We start from the raw sequence: 27,913 nt of genomic DNA, 5'->3' as shown, positions 1-27,913 counted from the left end.
ACGCATGTCATAATCAGGAAACTCTGATAGACGCGTTTTCCTCCACGAACGCTCAGGAAGTGGGGGCTTGGGGGCCACCCCACAGCCTGCTGAACGGAGCAGACTTCTATACACCAGGGCAGCCGTGGGCAAACTACGACCCGTGGAGCCGAAAGAGCGGAGGGTTCTCTTGCTCTCCCCTCCGCTCCTTTCCTTTGAATGTATACTAGTTCACACAAACACTCCATCCATGCTTTTGTTCCGGCCCTCCGGTCCAGTTGAAGAACCCATGGTGGCCCTCGAGTCAAAAAGTTTGCCCACCCCTGCACCAGGGAGTCGAGGTCTGTGTGTGGGCAAGTGGCGGAGAGTCACTGAAGGCTGAGAAAACAGGACCCTCTTCATCCCCTCCGCCCCCTCCGCTAGTGCTGCGCTGGGGGGGGGGGGGGGGGCGGGCCCCCGGAGGCCCAGGGGTGACGCGTCCCGGAGCCGGCGCCCCCACGCCTCGGAGCACTCACTCCCAGGCTCCTTGCTGAGGGGCGGCTCGTTCTGCTTGTCTGTCTTAGAGAATCCAGTGAGGCTCCTTCCTTCCTTCCGTCCGTCCGTCCGTCCGTCCGTCCGTCCATCCGTCCGTCCGTCCGTTTCTTTTTTAAAGAGAAAGCAACAGGAAGCCCTGTTCCCGCCCCAACACCGATGATCATACCCACCCACGTGAGCACAGGAGCTAGAAGACCAGGAAAAGGCTCCTACCTGATGTGGCCGATCAACTCAATGAGCTTGTGGCTGAAGAAATACGCCGTCAGCTCGGACACGTGGCTGAGCACGGAGCACACGCCGAAGAGGGTGGTGGTGCCGTTCAGGTCCTCCAGGTGCCAGTAGAGAAAGGTGAACACGAAGCCGTAGCCGAAGCCCATGAACCAGGCCACGAAGAGCACGGAGCCGTACTGCACGCTGCACAGCAGGCGGATCAGGTCCCAGAAGCTGGCGGCCTGCGCGGGGCTGGCGGCGGGCACCTCCTCCGAGGACTCGGTGGGGCTGCCCCGCTCCACCGGGGCCCCCTCCGCCTCCTTGCCTCGGCCGTCCTCGCTCTGGAAGTGGCCGTAGCGGAACCGGAACTGAGTGGCCACGATCAGGGCCATGGTCATGAGGACCCCGAAGACGATGAAGACGATCTGGTAGTTGCGGTACTCGGGGGGCCTGCACCCCTTCCCGTGGACGAGCACCTCGATGTGGGTGTAGTCGATGCCGATGCCCACGGACAGCATGGCCAGGCCCCAGCCCAGGGAGCCCCACATGCGCTGCAGCCCGTAGCGGTCCCTGTGTTTGCCCAGGTACTGGAGCGTCACCGTGTCCACGATGGTGACGGAGGAGGCGCTGAAAAACTCGCCGATGATGACCACCACCAGGATCACCAGGAAAATCGCTTCTACTTCTTGCTGGTCGTAAACCAGAGTGACTTGGTCAGAAGGCCAAGCTCTGGTGGTCGTGACCATGGTAGTGGTGGTCTCTCTGGTCCCCACTCCCGGGGGGGCAGGGGCTCCGGTGCTTGGGATCAAGGTCAAGTCCTTACCGAGGTCCGTCACGTCACCCGTGTGCGTTGGCAGAGGGCGCGCGCTGGTCCTGCCGGCAGCCGTTGGGAAGGTGAAAGGCTCCGTGACGTTGGGCTCACCGGCCAGGAGCAGGTCTCTCCTCTCGCGGGGCCTCGGGGGCGGCGTCACGGAAGAGACGAAGGACGCATTCGTGGGCAGGAGGGTTAGCAGGTGACTCGCGTTGGCGGGGCGGGCCGTGGGGGGCGTCTTTGGTACGCATCTCAAGGTGGCGGGTTTGACGAATCCGATGCCCAGGTTGAACAGAACCCAGCACAAAAGGGAGAAGAGGAGGACGATTTTGCCCTTTTGAAAGCGGTCCGCCACCACGCCCCAGAAGGGGGCGCTGCAGAACTCAATGAAGTACCGGATGCCCACCAGCAGCCCGCTCTGGCTGGGCGACATTCCCAGCTGCTTATAGTACACGGGCAGCAGCGGGTACAGGGAGCCGTACGCGGCGTAGAAGAAAAAGTAGAAGACCTTGGAGACGAGGAGGTCGTTGTTGATCTTCACGCAGTGCCTCTCGATCCAGTCCACCTCCTCCTCGGGGGCGGCCTCCGTGGCCGGGGAGGAGGGAGTCTCGTGAGGCGGCGGCTCCTGTTCCCTGGACACCCCGTTGAAAGGGTCGGCGAGCACGTACTTCCGCTTCTGCTCCTCCTCGTCATCCGTGAGGATGGCCACTTTATCATCGGCCGCCATGGCTCGTCACCATCGGAGAGGACCGCTTCACAACGGTGACCGCTGATCTGCGAAGCGAAATGGAAAGGGTGGCTTAGTGATGACACTGGTAACATGTGAGCTGAAGCCCCATCTGGCAGGACGCCGAGGCGTTTCAGAAGACAGCCAAGAATGACGGGGAGCCGAAACCGGTTTGGCTCAGTGGATAGAGCGTCGGCCTGGGGACTGAAAGGTCCCAGGTTCGATTCCGGTCAAGGGCATGTACCTTGGTTGCGGGCACATCCCCAGTAGGAGGTGTGCAGGAGGCAGCTGATCGATGTTTCTCTCTCATCGATGTTTCGAACTCTCTATCTCTCTCCCTTCTTCTCTGTAAAAAATCAATAAAATATATATATTTTTAAAAGAATGACGGGGAGTGATTCTCACCACGGGCCACCTGCAGCCATAAAAACTGACTCCAAAAAGCTTTCAAAGCATCCAGTGTTCTTTCTGGCCACTGGCCAACTAATCGCGTCTCCCAGTGACAGGCTGAGAGCTCAGGTGCATTCGAATCTTCACCGATTCCTACCAAAAATGTCCGAAGGACAGGGATTATGTCTACACCACACAAGGAACTGAAAATAAATCCTATGTATAGTTTCTGGGTCTTACTGCTCAAACATACCCACCAAACCGGGAAGTCTAGAATATTTAGGAAGTCAAGGTAGCCAAAGCCATTCAGTTTCTAGAGGAAAAACAGAATGAAGCTCCGGATTCCAACCAAATGAACGGGAGACATTTGCACCAGGACTCGGTGCTAAGCCATCAGAGGACACGGGGGTGAGGAAGCAGCCCCCTGTGGCCGATGTTGCATGTGCTTCTCCAGAAATGCTTTCAGGGATTGCAGTTTAAGAAAGTGAAAACCAAAGATGAAAATCTGGAAAGCAGCGTAATGGGAATTACAACTTACCAAGAGGGGATAAACAACTCCAAAACCCACGATTTCTCATCAGAAACCATGGGCGCCAGAAGGAAGGGGCCGATCTTGTTTGAGTGCTGAGAGAAAAGAACTGTCCCCCCAGAACCCTACATTCAGAAAAAAAGTCCAACAAGCAGAAAGCTACAGAACCATATTCCTTATAAATATAGATTCAAAAATCCCTAGCAAAATATTAGAAAATACAATTTAGAAATATATAAAAAGAACTGTACACAATGACCGAGATGGGTCTATGGAAGGTGCAGTATTTGAAAACCACCATATCAAGATGCTGAGGAGAAGGAAATAGGGTCCCCTCAGCCGAAACCGGTTTGGCTCAGTGGATAGAGCATCGGCCTGCAGACTGAAGGGTCCCGGGTTCGATTCCGGTCAAGGGCATGTACCTTGGTTGCGGGCACATCCCCAGTGGGGGTTGTGCAGGAGGCAGCTGATCGATGTTTCTCTCTCATCGATGTTTCTAACTCTCTATCCCTCTTCCTTCCTCTCTGTAAAAAATCAATAAAATATATTTTAGAAAATAGGGTCCCCTCAACCGACAAAATTTAAGGAGTCGTTCATGATAAGTCCCAGAAAAGCAGGAACAGAGGCAACCCCCACCTTGGCGAGACCTGCAGGTAGCATGACACCCAGTGGGTCAAGACTGAGTGCTCTTTCTCTCTACAGGGAACCGATCAAGACTGTCCTCACCACTCTTATGCAACATGGTGCTGAAGTCCCTGCCAGCGCTAGAAGGAAAGAGAAGGAAAGGGAAGTCATGCCGGTCCAAAGGGAAGAGAGAACCTGTCTTTATTTGAAATGACCGTCTATGGAGGCAATCCTAAGAACTCTCCAAAACCTTCTAGAACCAGTGGGTTCAACAAGGTCACAGGATACAAGACCAACAGAGAAAACGTCAGCTGCGTTTCCGTCTACGAGCAACGAACACCGGACACCAGCCTTTAAAACAGAATCCCACTTACAACTGCTCAGAGAACGAGGTATACGTTAGCAAAACCTACAGGACTGTGTGTTGAAAACTGCAAAAATGCTGGTAAAAGAAACAGAGGCCATGTCATGGTCCGTTCTCCTCAAATTTGTCTACAGGTTTAATGCAATCCCCATAAAATCTCAGCGAGATTGTTTTGTGGATGTAGATAAGCTAGTTCGAAAATGTATGTGAAAAGGAAAGGGAACCAGGACAGCTAAAACAACTGTGGGAAAGAAGCTTTATGATACAGCTACACAGAGGTCAAGACCGTGTCATACTGGCAGAAGGACGGACACACCTATCAATGGGACAGAATAGAGAACCCAGGGATAAATCCACACAAATATTCCCAACTGACTTTTGACAAAGATGCAAATACAATTTCATGGAGCAAAGGTGACCTTTTCAACAAATGGTGCTGAAGAAATTAGACATCAATAGGCAAAAACACACACCTACCACCCTAAGTCTCATACTTATACAAATATATACCTTACACAAACTCAAAATGGGTCATGGGTTTAAATGCAAAACCACAAAACTTCTAGGGGGGAAAAAACGGGGGGCGGGCGGGATCTCCAGGCTCCAGTGCTGGGCGAGAGCGTTCTTAGGTGTCACACCAAGCGCTTCATTCATAAAAGGAAAATTCGACGTATCAGACTGTGTCAAAATTTAAACTTTTGCTCTGCAGACAACCCTGCTAAGAGGATGGACCTACAGATGGGAAACTATTTGAAAGCCACATATTCAACCAAGAATTACTACCCACAATCTATAAAGCACTCTCAAAACTCAACAATAAAAGAGCCAATGAGAAAACAGACCAAAGACATGAAGAGACATTTCACCAAGAGGATACACAGGATGTACAGATGCAAATAAACACGGGACAATGTTCAGCATCATTAAGGAAACGTGGTCTAAAAATATGACATGTCACCGCACACCGGTGTGAATGGCTAAAGCAAAAATAGTGACACCCCCAAATTCCGAAAAGGATCCGAGGAACAAGCTCACTGCTCATTGCCGGTGGGGCTGTAAAACGGGGCAGTTTCTTATAAATCTAAACCCGTGGCTACGGGACCCAGCAATATTTACCCCAGGGACAGGGTCACCTACTTCATATAAAAGCACACATGTTTATGCACCTGTATTCATAACATAGCCCCAAACTGGAAGCAACCTGGGTGTTCTTCAGTGGATGAATGGTTAAGCCAACTACCTGGTGATGGCACAGCTACACACGACTGCCCCATACGATACCCCGAAGGAGCCTCAGAAGAATCATGAAAAGAGTCTTACAGCATCCTAGGCTGGCTGGTCCCACTCACACGCCATTTTGGGGCGACACAGTGATCGAACTGGAGAGAAGACAGGGGATTGCAGGCTTGTGCAGGGCGTGGAGGTCCAGTCATCGCCTCCCTTCGGGAGCTCCTGCTCAGCACAGCCTGGCAGGTACTGAACACGTGTGGGACCATGTCTTTTTAGCCCGGTGGAAGCCACCGAGGAGAAGTAAACAGGCAAGTAACGGCCACGCTGGGGATTGACAAAGAAAGATTGTTCCAACTTCAGTGTGGGAACAGACGGGCTGGGTTAGCTGCTGCTTCGCCCTAAGGATTTCCGGACATTTGGCCGTTTTCTTCATATATATATATATATATATACTTTTTAATATATTTTATTGATATTTTACAGAGAGGAAGGGAGAGGGATAGAGAGCTAGAAACATCAGTGAGAGAGAAACATTCATCAGCTGCCTCCTGCACACCTCCCACTGGGGATGTGCCCACAACCAAGGTACGTGCCCTTGACCGGAATCGAACCCGGGACCTTTCAGTCCGCAGGCCGACGCTCTATCCATTGAGCCAAACCAGTTGGGGCTTCGTGTATAGTCTTAACATGAACTGTCCACGCTAATGACTGTGACAGAAACCCAGACTGTGTTCGTTACACGGACGCGATCTCCCGACACCTAGAAAAGAATAAACTTGGGGCGTGCTCCTGAGCCTCCCTCTCCTCCGGCAGGCTCCCCCCGCCCGAGCTGCTGCAGGACTGAAGGGCATTTTATCGCTCCTTTATAGTTACTTCCTGTCTGCCCACCTAGATCATGACCCCTTGGGGGGGGGCGGGGGGGTCCAGGACTTAGGATACGGCTCTCTACTCGTAGAAGCTCCTGGGAACCCTGACCAGCTCCTGAGGGCGACATCCACATGGGGGTTTGCTGACGTTTCACGTGCCCCGAGCGAACTGACTTGGAAGCACAGAGATGTTTCCGTTGCTCTCTTAGCTGTGACACACCAGTGCCTCTCAGAGCCGCTTTTTGGTAAAATGGTGATCAACGCACAAATCCGAGGGGACTCACTCACAGAGGGGTCCAGTCTTCTCTAACACAGGAGCTTGCTAACGGGTGAACGTCTGCTGTTGGTGGTGGTCGTGGTCTGAGACCAGCCGTGGGCAAACTACGGCCCGCGGGCCGGATCCGGCCCGTTCGGCTGTTCTACCCGGCCCGCGGAGCCGAAAGAGCGGAGGGTTCTCTTGCTTTCCCCTCCGCTCCTTTACTTTGAATTTATATGAGTTCACACAAACACTCCATCCATGCTTTTGTTCCGGCCCTCCGGTCCAGTTTAAGAACCCACTGTGGCCCTCGAGTCAAAAAGTTTGCCCACCCCTGGCTTAAGAGGACTCACACGAATTAACAGAATATGGGGAAATGCTCTCTCTGTATCACATTAAGTGAGAAAAAGCAGGACCCCAACGTCTATGTAACGTAAGAGTTTGATTCAGGGGTCCTCACACTTTTTAAACAGGGGGCCAGTTCCCTGTCCCTCAGACCGTGGGAGGGCCGGACTATAGTTTTAAAAAAAACTATGAACAAATTCCTGTGCGCACTGCGGGCCCGGGACACGTCAGCTGCTAAGCAGGACAGGCAGCGGCCCCCGGCGGGCCGGATCCATGTCCTCGGCGGGCCGCATGTGGCCCGCGGGCTGTAGTCTGAGGACGCCTGAATGTATAAATCTATGTCCTTCATACCAAATACACTTTTTTTTAAAAGACTTGAAGAAAATAATACCAAAATGTGACGAGGGGTTCTCTCTGAGAAGTACACGTAGGCGTTCCTTTAATTTTTTTCCTGGGTGATTTGTCAGTGAACACTCATCACTGGTAAAATACACACAGGCATGCCTCATGTCCCTGCGCTGCGATCCATCGTGCCTCTGACACGGCCTTTTTTTTTTTACGAATTGAAGGCAAGCCCTCCACCAGCCAAACCGGAGGCTGGCTTTATGGAGGGACTCGCTTCGCTGCGGGGCCTGGGACCGACCTGCAGCATCGCCGAGGCCTGCTGTGTACGGAGCGCGGCGGCAGGCACCAGGCCTCAGGGACCGTCGGGGGTCCTGACCCCGAAGTTCCTGAAAGGCCTGGGGGTGGGGGGGTGCTGAGTTGAAGTGCTCACCCCGCACGCCAGCAGAAGCACTGAGAGAACCTGCTAAGGGCTTTTTGTTCACTGTGGACAGTATTACAGATGTCTCCCCACGGCCACCCCCTTAGCCTCCTCCTCCCAGCCCGCCCCGCCCAGGCCTTCCCCACACCGCTGTGTCCACGGCTGTGCATATACGCATCCACGTTCTTTGGTTCATCTGTTCCTGTCCCCTCCCCTCGGACATCTGTCCGTCTGTCCCATGCCTCCACGCCCCTGCACCCGTGGTGTTGCTCAGCTAATTTTGTTCTTTAGGTTCCACATGGGAGTGAGATCATGGATACTTGTCTCTCTCTGCCTGGCTTATTCCACTCGGCACAATGCTCCCCAGGTCCCTCCCTGCTGCCTCACAGGTTCAGAGATCCCCCTTTTTCACAGCTGCAGAGTACTCCACGTGTACACGTACCACAGCGGTTTTTTTAGCCACTCACCATCACACCTTCCAAATACAGGGGAACCTCATTATATAGGAAAGAAAGCTAAAATGTGTCATTTTCACCCTTTTGAAAGCTTAACAACAAACTCTTTTATTCCACCTCCCTCCCAGAGGTGCGCCTGGTTCCACCTGTGCCTTAGGGACCACGTCCACAGGGTGCTCACAGCAGAGGCAGGAAGGCCTCCTACGTTAGGGACCACGTCCACAGGACGCTCACAGCAGAGGCAGGAAGGCCTCGTATGTTAGGGACCACGTCCACGTCCACAGGACGCTCACAGCAGAGGCAGGAAGGCCTCGTATGTTAGGGACCACGTCCACAGGGTGCTCACAGCAGAGGCAGGAAGGCCTCATACGTTAGGGACCACGTCCACGTCCACAGGACGCTCACAGCAGAGGCAGGAAGGCCTGGTATGTTAGGGACCACGTCCACGTCCACAGGGTGCTCACAGCAGAGGCAGGAAGGCCTCGTATGTTAGGGACCACGTCCACGTCCACAGGACGCTCACAGCAGAGGCAGGAAGGCCTCCTACGTTAGGGACCACGTCCACAGGGTGCTCACAGCAGAGGCAGGAAGGCCTGGTACGTTAGGGACCACGTCCACGTCCACAGGACGCTCACAGCAGAGGCAGGAAGGCCTCCTACGTTAGGGACCACGTCCACAGGGTGCTCACAGCAGAGGCAGGAAGGCCTCGTATGTTAGGGACCACGTCCACGTCCACAGGACGCTCACAGCAGAGGCAGGAAGGCCTCCTACGTTAGGGACCACGTCCACAGGGTGCTCACAGCAGAGGCAGGAAGGCCTGGTACGTTAGGGACCACGTCCACAGGGTGCTCACAGCAGAGGCAGGAAGGCCTCGTATGTTAGGGACCACGTCCACGTCCACAGGGTGCTCACAGCAGAGGCAGGAAGGCCTCCTACGTTAGGGACCACGTCCACAGGGTGCTCACAGCAGAGGCAGGAAGGCCTGGTACGTTAGGGACCACGTCCACGTCCACAGGACGCTCACAGCAGAGGCAGGAAGGCCTCCTAACAGCGTCGGAGCCGCCTGCGGACGGGACCGCATTTCCCCAACAGTCAGAGCCGGCCCGGCCCCGCCCTCACCCACTTTCCCCGGCACAGTGACCCACAAATCAGGCCGACGCGGCATCGGTTCCTCTTTCCAGTTCTCCTTTTACTCCCCGGAGCCGCCTGGGCTCCCTCCGGCCGCCGCTGACTCACGCCTTCTCCTTCCACCTCACCCCACTCGGCCCTCGTCCCCACTCGGCCCTCGGCCCCACTCGGCCCTCGGCCCCACTCGGCCCTCGTCCCCACTCGGCCCTAGTCCCCACTCGGCCCTAGTCCCCACTCGGCCCTCGGCCCCACTCGGCCCTCGTCCCCACTCGGCCCTCGGCCCCACTCGGCCCTCGGCCCCACTCGGCCCTCGTCCCCACTCGGCCCTCGTCCCCACGCGGCCCTCGGCCCCACTCGGCCCTCGTCCCCACTCGGTCCTCGTCCCCACGCGGCCCTCGTCCCCACTCGGCCCTCGTCCCCACTCGGCCCTCGTCCCCACTCGGCCCTCGGCCCCACTCGGCCCTCGTCCCCACTCGGCCCTCGGCCCCACTCGGTCCTCGGCCCCACTCGCCTCAGAGCACGCGTGTCCTCGGTCACTCCAGGCGGCCCGTCCCCGGGTTCCGTGTGCAGGATGCTTCCTGACTGTCCCCTCCTCAGTGCAGCCGCACGGATGTCACAGAGGTGGCAGCCACTCTGACTCGGCCCATGGCATACCTCTGGAGTATGGCTGGTCTTTTGAGTGATTTTGGAAGGGGGAGAGAGAGGAAGGCGGAGAGAGAGGGGGGAGAGAGAGGTGGGGAGAGACAAGGAGGGGGAGAGAGAGCGAGGGGAAGACGGAGAGCGTTGTTGTCCCACCGGCCTCTGCATCAGCGGCCTCTGCCTCACCGGCCTCTGCCTCACCGGCCTCTGCATCACCGGCCTCTGCATCAGCGGCCTCTGCCTCACCGGCCTCTGCATCAGCGGCCTCTGCATCAGCGGCCTCTGCATCAGCGGCCTCTGCCTCACCGGCCTCTGCATCAGCGGCCTCTGCATCCGCGGCCTCTGCCTCAGCGGCCTCTGCATGACCAGCTCATTCCTGCCTGAGCTCTGACCTGGGGCCGAACCTGAAACCTGATGGCCCTGGAACCAACGGAGCGGCCAGCCGGGACGGGACGTGCGGCCCTGAGCCTGGGTTTCTTGCCTCCTGTGCCATCACCTTTCACCCCCCCCCCCCCCCCAGACGCAGACTCGGCCCGTACACCAGCATCCCTCCCGCATTCCAGTCGTAACGCCCCTCAGCCCCGCCATCAGCACCCCACAGCGCAGAGGACCTAGAAGACAGCACTGGGCAGGTTTGTGGGTGCTGGGTGTGGTGTGTGCTGGGGCAGGTTTGTGGGTTCTGGGGTAGGGGTGTGTGCTGGGGCAGGTTTGTGGGTGCTGGGTGGGGTGTGTGCTGGGGCAGGTTTGTGGGTGCTGGGGTGGGGTGTGTGCTGGGGCAGGTTTGTGGGTGCTGGGTGGGGTGTGTGCTGGGGCAGGTTTGTGGGTGCTGGGGTGGGGTGTGTACTGGGGCAGGTTTGTGGGTGCTGGGGTGGGGGGTGTGCTGGGGCAGGCTTGTGGGTGCTGGGGTGGGGTGTGTGCTGGGGCAGGTTTGTGGGTGCTGGGTGGGGGGTGTGCTGGGGCAGGCTTGTGGGTGCTGGGGTGGGGTGTGTGCTGGGGCAGGTTTGTGGGTGCTGGGGTGGGGTGGGGTGTGCTGTTTAGAGCGGAGAACTAACCCAGCGCTGCCACCTCGGTAGCCGACCACGTTCACATACAGGCTCCGGGCTCATGCGTCTCCCACTTGTTTTCCTATTTGTTTGCGTTTGGGGCTCGGCACCAAGAAATCCTCAGCTCAGCACACGACTCCGATGGCGTCCGGAAGCTGCCTGGCCGCTGACTGGACGCAGGCGCCCCATCCTGCCAGCTGTGAGCAGCTACTGCCCCGCGGAGGGAGCGCAGGGCGCAGCGAGGGCCCGCGTCGCCGAGACCCCCGCCGGCGGAGTCTCAAACAAGCTGCCCCCCGGGGTGCAGGGCCTCAGATGGGGCCGACACAGGCCTTCGCACCTCCAAGTGCAGGTAAAACGCCGCCAGTGGCCGCCGCCCGCTAATGCCGATGACACTGCGGAACCACACCCCGATGGAATGTTCTGGATGCAGACGTGAGGGTGGTGTCATCGCTGCACACGTAAACCCCCCCAGATGCACGTGTCTGCCTCTCCCAGGAACCCAGAGGCTGTGCCCGGGAGGTGGCCCTGACCTCGCGGTTTCAGGAGAAGCTGGTGAGCACGGAGCTGCTGCAGCCAGGAGCCTGCCACTGCCCTCTGCCCAGACGGAGCAGGACCGGCCACGTGGTGGTGGACGGCGCCTAGAAGGGCCAGAACCTCTCTTCTGGAAAAACGGCGACCAGCCCCATTCCTCAGGATTCTCCATCAGATTCAAAATAAATGAAACTTACCCTGGTTCCTTTCGCGTACGAAACACAGCAAGCGTGACTTCTTGATTCCGAAAGGTCTGAATGTATTTGGCGCTAGATATCTGAGTCTCAGCAGGGAAATGGATTAATTTTTAAGGACCCTAAGCGATCGTTATTGTTAATCTTACATAAAACGGAGCAGAATTGTGGGGTTATATGTCACAAATATGGAGGGTGTCCCAAAAAATGTAGACACACTTTGAATAATTATTCATTCCAGTGGGTTAAAGCTGAACAGAAAGAAACATCAACTGAGCTGTCAGGGGAAAAGTGTGTTTACATTTTGGGGGGACACCCTACATATGTGCATCCGACGAGATTAACTCGATGACAGCTCGCTGCTCCTGAAATGATGTTACTGAAATTAACTGCCCCGAGTCATCCGAAGGCCAGAATGTCAGGAAACGGCCCGGCAGGTGACTGTCCTCCTCCTCCTCCTGCCTCTGCGCAGAGAACAAGCATGCCCCTCCCTTGGCAGCCAGCACTCACCCGCGAGACCAGGGGGCAGTGCCTACCGCTGGGCCCCGCTGACACACTGGTGTGTGCCCCAGAGCCTTCTGACCGAGGAGGGAAAGGGGGTGCTGTGAGCAAAGGTCACGGAGACGCTTCACCTTTGGTTCCCACCCCGAGATTCCTAGACCCCCGCCCGCCGGCTCTCTGATCTGAGTCCCATTTCACTTTCCTAACATTACAGTTCAGGCACATTCCGTTTTTTTTCCCCTTATTTTGGATTTCTATGAAGTGAATCAATTCCGCTCTTTATGTTTCTCTTTTTAGTTTATATAATAAAACAACAGGTGCTTGTTGCAAAGTTTTTAAAAAGCCCGAACATGCCCTAACCCAGCCTTGGGCAAACTGCGGCCCGCGGGCCGGATCCGGCTGTTCTATCCGGTTCTCTTGCTCTCCCCTCCGCTCCTTTACTTTGAATTTATATTCGTTCACACACACACTCCATCCATGCTTTTGTTCCGGCCCTCCGGTCCAGTTTAAGAACCCATTGTGGCCCTCGAGTCAAAACATTTGCCCACCCCTGCCCTAACCGGTGTGGCTCAGTGGATAGAGCATCGGCCTGCGGACTGAAGGGTCCCAGGTTCGATTCCGGTCAAGGGCATGTACCTTGGTTGTGGGCACATCCCCAGTGGGGGGTGTGCAGGAGGCAGCTGATCGATGTTTCTAACTATCTCTCTCCCTTCCTCTCTGTAAAAAAAATCAATAAAAAATATATGTTTTGAAAAATAAAAGTAAAAAATAAAAAGCCCGAATGTAACTTTGTGAGGTGAGCAGGAAAAGCTCCCTCCGCTCGCCACCCCACCCACGTCCTCAGGTGGCCCCTGGCCGCAGAGAGGGGACAGTGAGGTGCAGGGTGCTGTGTGCAGGTGGAAGCGTGGCGTGCACAAGTCTCTCCCGCGCTCTCCTGTTTCAATGACCCATCTTGCTTTCGCCCCAGACGCGGACCACAGCGTACAGACACCTTCACACCGCTGGCTTCTCCTTTTCCCAAGCAGCTTGCGAAACAAGACGCACCATCAAAACAAGCGGAACGGGAGAGCCGTCAGCCTGGTTCTAACTACATCTTTGGTTATGTTACTTTCCACCCTCGCCTTCGGCCTGAAAAATGGAGAGGTCCCCCGGGGAAACACACGTGCATCAATACAGATGCACTTCCCGTACGTCGAACCCAACAGGTAGATGTCGGCTTGTGTCACACACGGACGACGTTGAAGTGAAGTTCGTTTGCAAAGACAGGAAGCACAGCGGGCGCCCGTGGAGGTGGCGAGGCCGATGGGCCCTGAGTGGCCAGGGCAGCGTGTGGGACCCTCCTGGGCTCCGGCGCCAGAACCACCGGCTCCAATCAGACCCCCCCTCTCACTGATTGCGAGGCTTGTGTAGGTTCCTTCTCTGAGCTTCCCCATCAGCGTCCACAGAACGGGGGCGCGACGCATCGCCCAGAGACTCAGAAATCAAGCGCTGAGGAAGGTGCCTTCGACGGAGCGGGGCTCACCCGGATCCAGACCGGGACCCGCACCTTTCTCTTTCCTTTAGCTTTGCTCTGTTTGCCTTTGTGTTTTTATATTCACCTTGTTTGTACAGACACACAAAGGGCTTTGAAGTAATTACTGTAAACATGCTTCACCGCTTAATTCCTGAGCTACGGCCCTCTCTCCTCCCCCTCCCGTGCCTCGCACCGGGCGCTCTGGCGACATCGCCCTCCTGCTGGCCATGCAGCCCGCATCTTACAGCTTGTGATGCACACAGACCGTCCGATGCCCGAATAACTGAAAATATCTCCGTGTCTGCTGAGGACCGGCAGCCACAGCGTCACAGCTGACCTCCCCCATGAGGAGGCCTCCTGTCCCCCCTTTCCCTGGCCAGCCGCCCTGAGTGATGCCCCCCTAACTGGCCAGCCGCCCTGAGTGATGCCCCCCTAGCTGGCCAGGTGCCCTGTCCGGGAGGGGATGCCCCACAGACAGGATCTACCAAATGCAGGGCTGCTCTCATCACATGTTGACGGTCAATCGCATGGTCACCCCCCTTGACATTCACCCATCCTGAGGACTGAGGTCAGACTGGGTCAGATTTCCACAGTACCCTAAACTTCTAGAACCCTGAGGGGGACACTGAGGCACAGGCACAGGGCCAGGCGGGGGCCCTGGGCAGACAACTGTTTACCAGCCGGGACCCACCTGGGCTCTTTAACCCTGGGCTCCCGCCGCCCGCCCGCCCGCCCGCAGACAGGCGAGGCGCATCTGTCCCAGCAGCTCTGTGACGTGTTTATTAAACACTGTGGGTGAAGGAAACGCTGTGGCTGCCAGTGTGTGGGAGAGGCCAAGTGCACCGTGTGCCGGCCCTCGGCGGTCATGCACCTGTGCCCGCGAGGGGACGGTAACTGCGGGGAAGCTGCGCTGGGGCCCCACCAGCCTACTTAGGGTTCAGGGGCCGGTGGGGACAGTGACCCCACCACCCTCTCAGGCTCTGGGGACGGCAGGCCAGCTGGGAGGCACAGGTGGGCACTGCTGCCTGCCGGGATGGCATCGGGAGGGGGAGAGGTGGTGGTGGTGTTGTTATTATCATTATTATTATTATTATTATTATTATTACTATTATTATTATTATTATTATTATTATTATCAGGATTATTCTGTAGTTATTCACCCGGGAAGCAGGAGCTGTCAATTTCCTCCTCTGGACACACAAGTGGCCCGTCCTGGTCGCCGGGGCTGCCCGGGACTCTGCCTCCCCCTCTCCCGGGATGTTTACCCGAGTAGGGCCTGGATCCCGGGGACGAGGGCCTGGATCCCGGGGCCCAGCCCTCTCCACCCGCCGCCCTCGGCCGCCCCACCAGGCCCCCGCGCGCTGCGCCTTTGTTTTCCCGGCTCCAGTTACGTTTGCGGAAGTGCCGCCCGCGCCCAGCGCGCCGGGGGTGCGGGCTGGAGCCCCCCAGCCCCCCGTGAGGGTGACAACCACACCAAGGCGCGGGCAGGGAGGGAGCGGCGGGCCGCGGGCTGGAGAGGAGACCCCGCACGCTCCGCGCTGGGCCTCCTCGATCCCCTCCCCCGACAGCAGGTGCGCGCCGCGGGGGGGGGGGCCTGGGTGCCGCCCGGCTGGTCCCCGCGGGGAGGCCTGGGTGCGGCTGCCCTGCGCCCCCGCCGAGCGCGTCCCTCCCGCGCGGGGCCCGGACTCACCTGCTGCGGGCGGCGGCGCTCAGCTGCGGGGGACGCGGGGCGCCGTCTCCCCCCGGCGCGGGGCGGCGAGGGGCCCCCGGGCGGCGACCGTCGGGGCGTCGCGCACCATGTCCTGCGGGTCGCGGGCTCCGCGGGCGCGGCAGCGGGCGGGGCGCGGCGAGGGATGCGGGGCGGGCGCGGCGAGCCCAGCGCTGGCACCGACGCCTTTCCTCCTGCTCCCCGGCCTCCTCCTCCCGCCGCCGCCGCCGCACCCGCTTCAGGCCCAGCCCGGCCCCGCCAGGTGCGCGCTCCGCCTCCTGCGGCGGGTGCGTCGGCGCCGCGCCTCCCGCCTCCGCCCCCTGGCGCCGGGGGACGCGGGACCAGCTGCGGGGTATGCGTCCGGAGAGGGGAGGCCGGCCTGAGGCGCAGCACCACCCCGGGAAGGAGGCGGGGGGCTCCCGGGGAAGGAGGCGCGGTCCCACCCCGGGAAGGAGGCGGGGGGCTCCGGGGCGGGGGCTGGGAGGTGCAGCCGCGATGACAGCACGTTCCCGGCGGGCGCCTGCTCACTCCACGGACGCGCTGCCCCGGGCTCTGTCCCGGCCTCGCAGCGGCCTGGGCTGGCCCCGGACCGGGCATCGGGCGGGGCGGGGCGGGGCGGGAGGGACAGCGGCTCCCGGGAGGAGTGCTCCAGGCCCGGGCCCCCTTTCCAGCGGGGAGGGCGCTGCCGAGCGCATGGGCCTGGCGCCTGGCCGGGGAGGCCGCCCTGGGTGCTGCGCCAAGAACACAATTCAGCTGTGTTTCTGGTTAGACACGAAGTGAGGGTGGGAAGGTGGCCTCCCTTCAGCAGGCGTGTGTGTGTGTGTGTGTGTGTGTGTGTGTGTGTGTGTGTGTGTGTGTGTGTGTGTGAGAGAGAGAGAGAGAGAGAGAGAGAGAGGGAGGGAGAGAGATATGGGCTGTGTGTGTGAGAAATACACACACAGAGAAGCTGTGTGTGTGTGAGAGAGAGAGAGAAAGAGGGGGGGGAGAGAGAGATGGGCTGTGTGTGTGTGTGGGTGTGTGTGAGAGAGAGAGTGGGAGGGAGAGATGGGCTGTGTGTGGGGGGGGTGTGAGAGAGAGAGAGGGAGAGATGGGCTGTGTGTGGGGGGGGTGTGAGAGAGAGAGAGAGAGAGATGGGCTGTGTGTGGGGGGGGTGTGAGAGAGAGAGAGGGAGAGATGGACTGTGTGTGTGTGTGAGAGAGAGAGAGAGTGGGAGGGAGAGATGGGCTGTGTGTGGGGGGGGGTGTGAGAGAGAGAGACAGACAGAGAGATGGACTGTGTGTGTGGGTGTGTGTGAGAGAGAGAGATGGGCTGTGTGTGTGGGTGTGAGAGAGAGTGGGAGGGAGGGAGAGATGGGCTGTGTGTGGGGGGGGGTGTGAGAGAGAGAGGGGGAGGGAGAGAGGGGTGGGCTGTGTGTGGGGGGGGTGGGCTCCGTGTGTGGTGGGCTCCGGGCATGCTGGGTCCGGCCGCAGGAACAGCAGCAATGGGCAGCGGACACAGGAAGCGTCTGGTGTGAAGCGCCGTCCTGTGACCTCCCCTCAGAGGGGCAGTAGCAGCCCTGTCCCCGATCAGGATCAGGATCGGCGGGCTGGCCTCTGTGAATGTCCCAACCATGGCCCAGCACGGGGCAGGTTCCCTCCTGTCCCCAGCGTGTGCGCTCTGCACCACGAAGGCACACCGTGCGCAGCGGAGACCCGAGGCCTGTCTTCAGAGAGGAGAACACAGGACAAGGGGGCAGGGCTCTCCCCGGAGCCAGGGCCACCCCAGGAAGCCAGGAAAGGGGCCGGCGGCTCCGGGTCCACCCGGAGGCGGTGGTTGTGGGGCTCGGAGAAGGGCGGTTGGGGGCTGCTGTGGCCTCCAGCGCTTCCGGCTGCACGATGTGAACCAGAACAGACCCGGCGGCAGCTGTCATACAGCATTGCCATCCCCCTCGGCCTCCAGGCCGCCACCAGGCGCTTGTTCAAACAGAAAGGCAGAGGGAGGGAAGACAGCGCTGCAGGTCTGACCCCGTTCCTCTGCCCTGCAGCTGGAGGGCGGGGGCAGGAAGCTGGAAGGGTGGGGGGGAGGTGTGTTTTTATTTGGGGGGGGGGGGGGACCCAACAGCAGTTCTTGACTTTCAGCTGCAGAGGGAACCGGACCTGCCCACGGGAGCTGGCGATGGTCTCCAGTAGGACAGGAGAGCCTCAAGGCCACGCCACGCCGTGTGCTGAGACCTGGTTAGGGCACGCGTGGTCCCGGCAGGCAGCGGCTCTCCTCCCAGTGACACTAAGAGAAGACACAGACAGACAGACAGACACAGCGACCTGCCACGCCCCCGGTCTCCCCGCCCACCGTGAGGTCACTGGTGGGTGTGGTGTGGAAATGAGCTTCCACGCTGCCAGCCTGCCCGAGGTCCCAGAGGTCATGGCCCAGAAAGGCTCACGGGCAAAACGAAGATGTTGAAACCACTGGGCTGACTGAATCCATTTAGATGAAGAGGCCGACGAGGGGTGGGGGGGGTGGGGGTGGGGAGAGTCACACACTTAGGACAGCCAGGTCCCCAGGTGGCGTAGTTCATGAAAAATGCAGAGAACCTGTGCGTTGCTCTCCCTTCTTCCTCTCTCTCTCTCTCTCTCTCTCTTTCTCTCTCTCTCTCTCTCTCTCTCTCTCTCTCTCCTGCATCCCCTTCCCTGTGCTGATGGTGTGGCTGCAAGGACCAGGGTTGAGGCTTGGCAGATGAGGGTGCCTGGTGCCACAGTCCCCGCGAGCTTCGGTGCTGGGAGAAGCTTCGGTGCTGGGAGACGGGGCGCAGGCTTGCCCACAGCTCTGGGTCCCCAGGTCGCCTCGAGCACTGGGCCTCCGTCTGCACTTCTGAGCCGAGGACAGCGTGGAGGTGTATGGCCAGGGCGGGGCCCGAAGCTTCGGAGTGCTGTGTGCCGGCTGCGCTTCCTGCACCCTTACTGGGCCGAGACTAGGGTGCCCGCTTGGACCTGCCAGCCTTCCTTTAGCTCCCAAACTACTTGCTTCTTTAACTTCATTTCTCCCCCTAATGTTGGTGTTTCTTATCTGCTTTGGCAGAATTGATTATTTTTTATTTTTTTAATCCTCACCCAAGGACACGCTTAGAGAGAGGGAGGGAGAACGGGAAGTCTCCATGTGAAATGACTATCCTATCTAATAATCTAATAAAGAGGGGATATGCTAATTGACCATCACTCCGTCACAAAGATGGCTGCTCCCACAGCTGAGGCCAAGTTCCCATAAGGAGCCTTAACGAGCAATCAGCAGGGAACTGAGGCCACGCCCTCCCCCGCCCCCGTGGGGCTTGACAGGGGACCTCAGGCCAAGTCCCCCACCTGGCAGGGCTTGACAGGGGACCTCAGGCTGTGCACCCCGCCCCAGTGCCAGGCCAGGGGACCTGAGGCCATGCCCCCCGCCTGGCAAGGCTTGACAAGGTGCACTTTCTGTCCCGGTGCTGGGCCGGGGGCCTGAGGCTGCGTCCCCCTGCCTGGTGGGGCTTGACGGGAAACCTCAGGCCATGCCCCCCACCCAGCGGGGCTTGACAGGGGATCTCAGGCCATGTCCCCCAGCTGGCGGGGCTTGACAGAGGACCTCAAGGCACGCCTCCCACCCCGTTCTGGGCTGGGAGACCTCAGGCCACACCCCCAGTCCTGGCGCCGAGCCAGGGGACCTGAGGCTACACCCCCTGCCCGGCAGGGCTTGACAAGGGTGGGACTGGCTGGGTCTGGATCTAGCCCAATGTGGGGGGGCCAGCTGGGTCTGGGTGTCACGCGATTTTGAGGTGCATGTGGGTGGGCAGGGACTTAACTCTGGGTCCTGTGGTGTGCCCCAGACTCTGACAGGAGGAAGGTTTTTATATACATTTTACTAATTTTCTTTCATCTCTGACACTTCTATTATAGAGAAAGGGCAAACAGCAATATTAAAATATTTCCTCTAATGAATCCCCTTTTAATGTGCACGGATTTCGTGCACCGGGCCACTAGTTGTTAAATAACAAAGCAAACACATTACTGTGGGCAAGAACAGCAGCTCACACGTGCATGGGACTTGGCTGTGCCAGGCGCCGTTCACACACTTTCCGTACCGTTATTCACGAAACCCTTTTAAGAACTCACACACAGACACATACTGTTATCCTACGTTACACAGGAGGGACCTGATGTGTGTAAACGAGACGGGACCACCAGGTTCCTAGGATCCGTCAGGGATGGAACCGCACGCACTCCCAGCTGGCCCCGCCGCGGCCCTGCCTCCTGGGCAGCTGGCCTAGCCCGAAGGGAAACCCTAGCCTTGCCTACGCTGCCCACGCGTGCCCTTCTGACGGAAACAGCCACGTCCCTACATGGATGCGGAGCTGCACATGTCGTCAGCCGCGGCTGTGTGCCAGCTGAGTCCTATCCCACAGAAGCAGGAGGATGGAGCGGGGGAGCCAGTTAGCCGCCGTGCACAGGGGAGAACTCGGTGCTCCGAGCAGGAGACGAGGGGACCGGTTCCCATCGGAGGCGGGGAGGCCTCTAGGAAGGAGCAGGGGGCCCTGAGGCCGAGCAGAGGCCAGGGAAGGCGCCGGGAGGCCTTCCCACCGAAGAGCAGCCCGTGGCAGCAGCGATGACGGGCGAGGGGGAGGTCGAGGGATGAGGTTGGAGACGAGGCAGAGGCGGGAGCAGCCAGACAGATACCTGTGCTCCGCGGGCAGCACGGAGTGGGAGCTCGCTTCCACGCAGCCCGTGGGAGGGTGTGCAGGAGGGCTGGTGTGCCTTTAAGGCTGCTGCGTGGAGAACGCGTGGCGAGGGCGCGAGTGGGAGTGGGGTGGGAGTGGGGTGGGAGTGAGTGTGGGTCCGTGTAGGAAGGAGAGAGGAGGCTCGGGCTGGGACTGCGGAGCAGTGGGGACAGAGGACGCGGGATGGAGAGCGCTGTGGGGAGCGTGTCAGCACCCCGAGTGGTACCCCGGGTCCGAGGCTAGGAAGGAGGTGGGGAGAATGACTCACAAGGTCCTGGCTCCCCGGCGGGTGGGGTGGACCTTGGTAGCCTTTGCGGAGAGGGAGAGGACTGTGGGAGGAGCCCTGGAGGGGAAGGAAGAGCCGCGTTTGGCGCAGTGTCTGCGGGGCCTTGACACTTGCGGGGAGGCTGAGAGGGGCGCTTACAGAGGCCAGCTCAGAAGAGAGGGCGGGGCTGGCAGCCATGGCCACTGAGGCTGTTTACAACCAGGAGGGAATGATCACCTGGACAGCGTGGGGGCCGTTCCCCGCCATGGCCCGCGTGGCTCTTTATCACATCCTTCTCGGGCCGCACAGAAGTGTCCACTCAGAAACGAGCCTGCTGTGTGCGGTGAAACATTCAGGTAACTCCCCTGGTGCCTCGGCAGGGCCAGGCCAAATGGGTTCTTGGGCCTTATGCGGCCCAGCAGCGCTGGTCTAGAGAGACAAGGCTGAGGGGACTCTGAACAAGGCAGCGTTTGCCAGCTGGTCTAGGAGCAGGAGCAGGAGCAGGAGCAGGAGCAGGAGCAGGAGCAGGAGCAGGAGCGAAGAAGGACCAGCCACAGAAGTGGGAGGAAACCCGGGAGAAGACTGTCTCAGAGCCTGGGGAGTAGAGGTAGAAAGAGTATAACATCAGCCCTGGCCGGTGTGGCTCAATGGACAGAGCGTCGGCCTGCGGACTGAAGGGTCCCGGGTTCGAGTCTGCTCAAGGGCACGTACCTTGGTCACAGGCTCCCTCCCAGCCTGGGCCCTGGTCGGGGCGCGTGCAGGAGGCAACCCATCGATGTGTTTCTCTCACATGGATGTTTCTCTCTGTCTCTCCCTCTCTCTCTAAAAATCAATGGAAAAATACCTTCGGGTGAGGATTAAAAAAAAGAGTATGAAATCAGGACCCTTCCATCAAGAGGCTGGTAATTTACCAGCGAACACATGCTCTAACACGGTTGATCATGTAGAAGGCAGCATATGCTATCAGTGGAATACAAATCAACTTTTAAAAAACATCACGTTTCACTATGCTCCTCTCCTCCTAAGAGAACTCCATTCGATCCTTGTGGCCTGATGCATACAGTTTCTCATCGTTGACCACCTTCCATGAAACCCTGAAGTCTTGCCAATGGTACCTCCTGGGTATCTCTCTAACACGTTTCACCTGGCCCATCGCTCCGCACGCTCCCCTAAGGCCCCATGCAACAGCCGCCATAAAGGCTTCCCTCTCTGCACATGTATCCACTACAAACCAGTGCATTTGGAATGGAACTCAGTTACATGATTTTTAAAATATACTTGTCTTTTTATTTATAAAATGTTTGTTAGAGTATAAATACATGCAGAAAGCTATGTCATAAGGATAAAATCAATGAGTTACAATAACTATTTTAAAACTTTGTGTATTAACCTCCAATACCAAAAACATTGAGCATTAGAGCACCCCAAAAAGTCCCTTTGTGACCCTGACAAATGACGGCCCCTCCTCTCTACCCAAAGGTAAGTTTCATTCTGAGTTCTAACCCCTCAGAATAGTTTTGCCTGTGTTTGAACTTTAATTCATTGGAATCAAACAATATATTGTGTTTGATTTCTTTTGCTAAAAGTTGCATTGCTGTTGTAGTTATTTCATTTCCAATCCATACTTTTTTAAGTTCTCCTGCTGATGGACATCTGGATTATTTACATTCTTTGGCACACACATATGTGAGTTTCTGTCGTGTACACCTAGGAGTGAGTGCCGTCGCTGAATCACAGCCTATATACGCGTTCACCTTTATTAGTTAATACCAAACAGTTTTCCAAAGCGGTTGCAAGAACTTATACCGCTCCTGTCGGTTCTCTTGTTTCATCTCCTTGCCCTTACCTGGTATTGTCAGTCTTCTTTTTTCCCCATCTTTTATTTTGAAATAATTTCGTACTTGCAGAGGAGTTACAAAGATAGAACAGAGAGCTCCCCCCCGCCAGCTTCCTCTGATGTTAACGTCCTACGCAGCCATAGTACAATGATCAAAAGGAAGAAGTTGGCATCGCCGTCAGCACCCTCCCTGAACCCGCACACAGACCTGACTTTGATCTCGCCCGTCTTCCGCCCACGTCTTCCTATTCCGGGACCTAATCCAGGCCTCCTGGGACACGTATGTCTCCTGAGCTCCCGCCCACCTCTGATAGCTCTTCAGCCTTTCCCTGTCTTCATGACCTTGACACTTCCACAGGACACTATTCAGGCAGTTGGTAGAAGGACTTTCAGTTTAGTTTTTTGTTTGGTTTTTTTTTTAAACAAATAGTGGTCTTTCTTTTAAAAATATGTTTTTATTGATTTCAGAGAGGAAGGGCGAGGGGGAGAGAGAAACATCAGTGTGAGAGAGAATCATCTACTGGCTGCGTCCTGCACACCCCCTGCTGGGGATCGAGCCCGCAACCCGGACACGTGCCCTGCCTGGGACTCATGTTCAGGACCATGTTCGACCAACTGAGCCACACCAGCCAGGGCCTATTGTGCATGTTTTCATTAAAACAGAACATGCCAATAGTAAGTAAACAAAATGAATTACTACAAAGTAGACACACTTGTGTGTCTGCCATCCAGGTATCGAGCATTACTGGCACCCCGAAAGTCCTCTTCTGCCCTTTTCCACTACCTCCCCCAAAGCAATGACCACTCTCACTTGGAAGAGGAGGTGTTAGAGAGTGGGAATTTCTGAGCATGCCTACTACTCCCATTCCAGAGAGGCCGTGGACCATGCCCCAGATGGAGTTGTCCGTGCTGACACCAGGCCAGGCCTTGAGATACGGTCTCACGGCCCCTTCCCAGCACGTAGGCCTTCTTTCATAGAACACGGTCAGCTTTCTGAAGAACAGGATGACCCTGTGAATAACGTGGTCGTCAATGGCATGATCCTGACGTTGCTTAGGAAAAACTGTTTTGTCTTGGGTTACTTGTTCTGCAAAAACAGGATGTGGTTCATGTGCTTAAAAGTGGTCCTGCACAAAGGGTCGGGGCTGCTCTCTGGGACTCCCTGCGTGGAGAAAGGCAGAGTAGTCGCCGGCCGGCTGGCTGGCTAATAAAGGCTCCCTAAATTTTAATTTGGTCTGGACTCCAGTGGTCGTTCACTCGCACTCGCTCCACAACAGAGGTTCCTACAGAAGCCGACCCCGAGGTTACCGTGCAGCTGGGACCCATCCACGGGGGAGAGGAGAGAAGGGGGAGGGGGAGGGAAGGGGGAAGACGGAGTAAAGAACCATGACTGGTTCCGGCAGAGGCTGGAGCTGGGCTGAACTGCAGTCTCCCCGTCTCTATAGTGAGCGCTGACGCTGGGATGGCCCTTCAGAGCCACCCCACGTTGGGGCAAGGGTGCTAACACCCAGCCCAGGATTAGGGGGGTCATCTTGGCCAGGCAGCTCTCTTTAAGCCAGGGGTCCTCAAACTCTTTAAACAGGGGCCAGGTCACTGTCCCTCAGACCGTGGGAGGGCCGGACTACAGTTTAAAAAAAACTATGAACAAATTCCTATGCGCACTGCGGGCCCGGGACACGTCGACTGCTAAGCAGGACAGGCAGTGGCCCCCAGCGGGCCGGATCCATGTCCTCGGCGGGCCGCATGTGGCCCGTGGGCCGTAGTGTGAGGACCCCTGGGGGACACTTCCTAAGAAGCACATTTCTGAAGGGGACCTCGATGGCACATTCCATTAGTTCGGCTTGGTTTTGAGCATCGTGTACACGGAAGCACACGGGATGGGTGGTGTGCTGCTTCTTTCATTCACCATCATGCATGGGAAGTGCATCCGTGTGGTCTCATTCCGTTTCAGTGGACCGTGACATGTCTGCGCGTCCCACTGCACTGAGCGCTCGCTTCGTGTTTAGGTGTTGTCCATCATGAACAGTGTTGCTGTGGACACCTTTGTGCATGTCTTTTGATGGACACGTACATGCATCTCTGTAGGGTATGTACCTAGCAAAGGGTCATAGAATCAGCATATTCAGCTTTATGAAATATTGCCAAATATTTCCTAAATTATGTAAACTTATGCTCCCACCAGCGTTGGAAGAGACTTTTCGTTGCTCCAAATTCTCACAAAAATGATATTGATTACATCTTAGCTATTGGGGGCGGGCGAGGGGGGGCAGTGGTACCCTTATGTAGTTTTAACGCATTTTCCTGATGGCTAGTGATGCTGACCACCTTTTCATTTAAACACTCTCGTTTGTAAAGAGTCTTTGGTCATTTTTTTAAAAATATATTTTATTGATATTTCACAGAGAGGAAGGGAGAGGGATAGAGAGCTAGAAACATCGATGAGAGAGAAACATCGATCAGCTGCCTCCTGCACACCTCCCACCGGGGATGTGCCCACAACCAAGGTACATGCCCTTGACCGGAATCGAACCTGGGACCTTTCAGTCTGCAGGCTGACGCTCTATCCACTGAGCCAAACCGGTTTCGGCTCTTTGGTCATTTTTAAGTTGGGCTTCCTGTCTTTTTCTTGTTGATTTGAAGAAGTCTTTTATATCTTCTGGATACAGGCCCTTTGCCAGATTATAAGTATCTTCTCCCACTCGGTGGCTCAAATTTTCATTCTATTATGCTTAGAAGGAAAACAATTTTAGGGACATTGTCTAAATATCAACAGCAGTAGTGTTTGGATGTTGGGTTTTCCTCCTTTTTACTTTCCCATATTTTCCAGTAAAAAGCATGTAATGAAAAGAAAATTTAAAACACAATAAAAGAGTTAAGGGAAATGGTGTGTTTAAAATAGGATGGTGTCATTTAAAAGTGACCCATTGCAAGAAGTTGGCCAAGACAAGAACTGGGCCAGCATGTGCCTTTAAGGTCTCCTTGGTGACCATGCAAATTTGCTAGACACACCTGGTGGAGACCTTTGGAAGTTTACAGGAGAGCATTTGCCAGCTTTCTTGCTACCCGGCATATGTCATCAGTTTGCCTCTAATAACGCTTGTAAAAAATTAAAAAATTTAAATATAAAATTAGCCAGCCAATGCTGCTCAGTGGTTGAGTGTCTATCTATGAACCAGTAGGTCACGGTTCAATTCCCTGTCAGGGCACATGCCCGGGTTGTGGGCTCGATCCCCAGTGGCGGGGGGGAGGGGGGTGGTGGTGCAGAAGGCAGCTGATCCATGATTCTCTCATTGAAATTTCTCTCTCTCCCTCTCCCTTCCTCTCTGAAGTACACACACACACACACACAATGAGTGATCAATTAGGACCACCTGACGTTTGTAGGCAAATTAGCCGTCCACTGCATCATATGGGATATGGAAGCCGAAGGCCTGTTCGAACACCTTTGCTGTCTGCAGTCACCAAGATAAAACGTCTCCAATTCACACAGGAACACAAGGATTGGACAGTCGAGCACTGGAAAAAAGTCATGTGGTCTGATGAATCACGTTTCCAGTTGCATCATACAGATGGCAGAGTGAGAATTTGGCGGAAACAGCCTGAAAGCATGCACCCCACATGCATGAATACAACCCTTCAAGCTGGTGGGGGCAGTGTTACGGTTTGGGGCATGTTTTCCTGGCATGATATGGGCCCTTTAATTCATGTGGAACAACGTCTGAATAGCACAACATACCTAAGTATCGTTGCTGATCAAGTTCATCCTATCATGTTGATGGCGTATCCCCATGGAGATGGCTTCTTCCAACAAGACAATGCGCCATGCCATGGTGCTCGTATTGTGCAGGAGTGGTTTCAAGACCATGAGGGAGACTTTACCTTGCTTAGGAGGCCCCACAATCACCAGATCTCAATCCAATGGAGCATGTGTGGGACGAAGTTAAAAGAGCCAGCAGGCATCTGGTTCCACCACCATCCAATCTCCCAGAACTGGACAGTGCTGTTCATCAGGCATGGTGTCAGATTCCTCGCATCACCTTTCAACATCTCGTGGAGTCAATGCCAAGAAGAATCGCTGCAGCCGAAACCGGTTTGGCTCAGTGGATAGAGCGTCGGCCTGCGGACTGAAGGGTCCCGGGTTCGATTCCGGTCAAGGGCATGTACCTTGGTTGCGGGCAAATCCCCAGTGGGAGGTGTGCAGGAGGCAGCTGATCGATGTTTCTCTCTCATTGATGTTTCTAGCTCTCTATCCCTCTCTCCCTTCCTCTCTGTAAAATATCAATAAAATATATTTAAAAAAAAAAAAAAAAGAAGAATCGCTGCAGTATTGAAGGCAAAAGGTGGCCCAACGAAGTACTGATGGGGTGGTCATAATAATCTGGCCACTCAGTATGTATGTGTGTGTATGTGTGTGTGTGTGTGTATATATATGTGTGTGTGTGTATGTATGTATGTATATATGTGTATATAATGATTAAACAATTACTGGAGTATAAGGCAATTGCAAAAACAGAGGGGGAAATGTTTAAATCCAGAATTATGCTCTCAGTTTACTTTGCAAATGTTTTTAAGTTCCTCCTCTAAAGAAATGAAAATGAGAGCTCACACTCACACCGGCGTGGGTCGTGCAAGAGAATCAACGCAGGCCTCTCCGCAGCTGCACCTGAAGGAGGGCTTGGCTTTCCTGCAGAGGCTGGCAGTGTGTGTGTGATGTTCACAGACTCTATCTGAGTCTCTGTTCTATCCAGCTTCCCCATCCTCCTCCCACATCCCAGTAAATTAGCAAACTGCCTGTTTATATCACACTGAAGATGACTGTTCTCACTGCATTTTATTGGTATTTTACATATTCTGAAGTGTTCATATGGACAGCAAGAGCTTTTTCTTAAATTGTTACTGACGAGAGAGAGAGAGGGAGACAGAGAAACATCAGTTTGTGGTTCCACTTGTTGAAGCATCCATGGGTTGATGCCTGTCTGTGCCCTGACCTGAGATCGGACCCGCAACCTTGGTGTATCGGGAGGACGATCTAACCAACTGAGCTACCCGGCCAGGCACCACGGCTTCTTCCTGAACCGTGTCCTCCTCGTTCTCCATTCTGGTGCGTATGCAGGAGCAAGACTCGTTTCTGCTCCTTCACAGTGTGTTTTGTGAGGAATGAACTCAGTGACTTAAAAATCAACCTGTAAAATTAAACACTAAATGGTGAGAACACACAGGGTGGGGGAAAGTAGATTTACAGTTATAATTCAAATAAATAAAACACTAGTTAGCCCTGACCAGTTTGGCTCAGTGGATAGAGCGTCGGCTTGCGGACTCAAGGGTCCCAGGTTCGACTCCAGTCAAGGGCATGTACTTTGGTTGCGGGCACATCCCCACTAGGAGGTGTGCAAGAGGCAGCTGAATTGATGTTTCTCTCTCATCAATGTTTCTAACTCTCTATCCCTCTCCCTTCCTCTCTGTAAAAAATCAATAAAATATATTAAAAAAAAACACAATAGTTAATAAATAACACAAGAATAAATTCTGTTTGCACACTCACAACTGTAAACCTACTTTTACCCATTCCTGTACGGCGGGAAAGTCCACAATCACCGGGCACCGTTCAGGCTCTGAAAACGATAACCCTGTCACCGAAGAAGTTGCTGTATGCAACAAAATACTGTTACGAGTTTGTGACTGTGAAAGGAAGTGCTGCAGACCTCGACTTCGGCCGCCAGAGGGCGCAGGGTGGCAGGAACGCGGGCTGAGAGG

At 56.1% G+C, this 27,913-nt stretch overlaps 1 protein-coding gene across 2 annotated transcripts in view; it reads right to left on the bottom strand.

Moving 5' to 3' along the window:
* MFSD6 (major facilitator superfamily domain containing 6) overlaps positions 1 to 15,536 on the bottom strand; it is a 47,079-nt gene extending 31,543 nt beyond the window's left edge. Inside the window, exons 1-2 of one of the 2 annotated variants that reach the window (XM_080668971.1) lie at positions 15,323 to 15,536; positions 727 to 2,308 (exon numbers count right to left, since the gene is read on the bottom strand). In XM_080668971.1, the coding sequence (XP_080525097.1) occupies positions 727 to 2,261 (1,535 nt within the window). In that variant the 5' untranslated portion in view covers positions 2,262 to 2,308; positions 15,323 to 15,536. The remainder of the gene's footprint in view (positions 1 to 726; positions 2,309 to 15,322) is intronic. The other variant, XM_080668972.1, reaches the window with a different exon arrangement.
* Between the last annotated feature and the right edge of the window lie 12,377 nt (positions 15,537 to 27,913).

Source organism: Plecotus auritus (genome assembly GCF_963455305.1).
Source record: "Plecotus auritus genome assembly, chromosome: 5".
Lineage (NCBI taxonomy): Eukaryota > Metazoa > Chordata > Mammalia > Chiroptera > Vespertilionidae > Plecotus > Plecotus auritus.
Note: the sequence above shows the minus strand (reverse complement) of the source record. Positions and strands in the feature narration are given on the sequence as shown.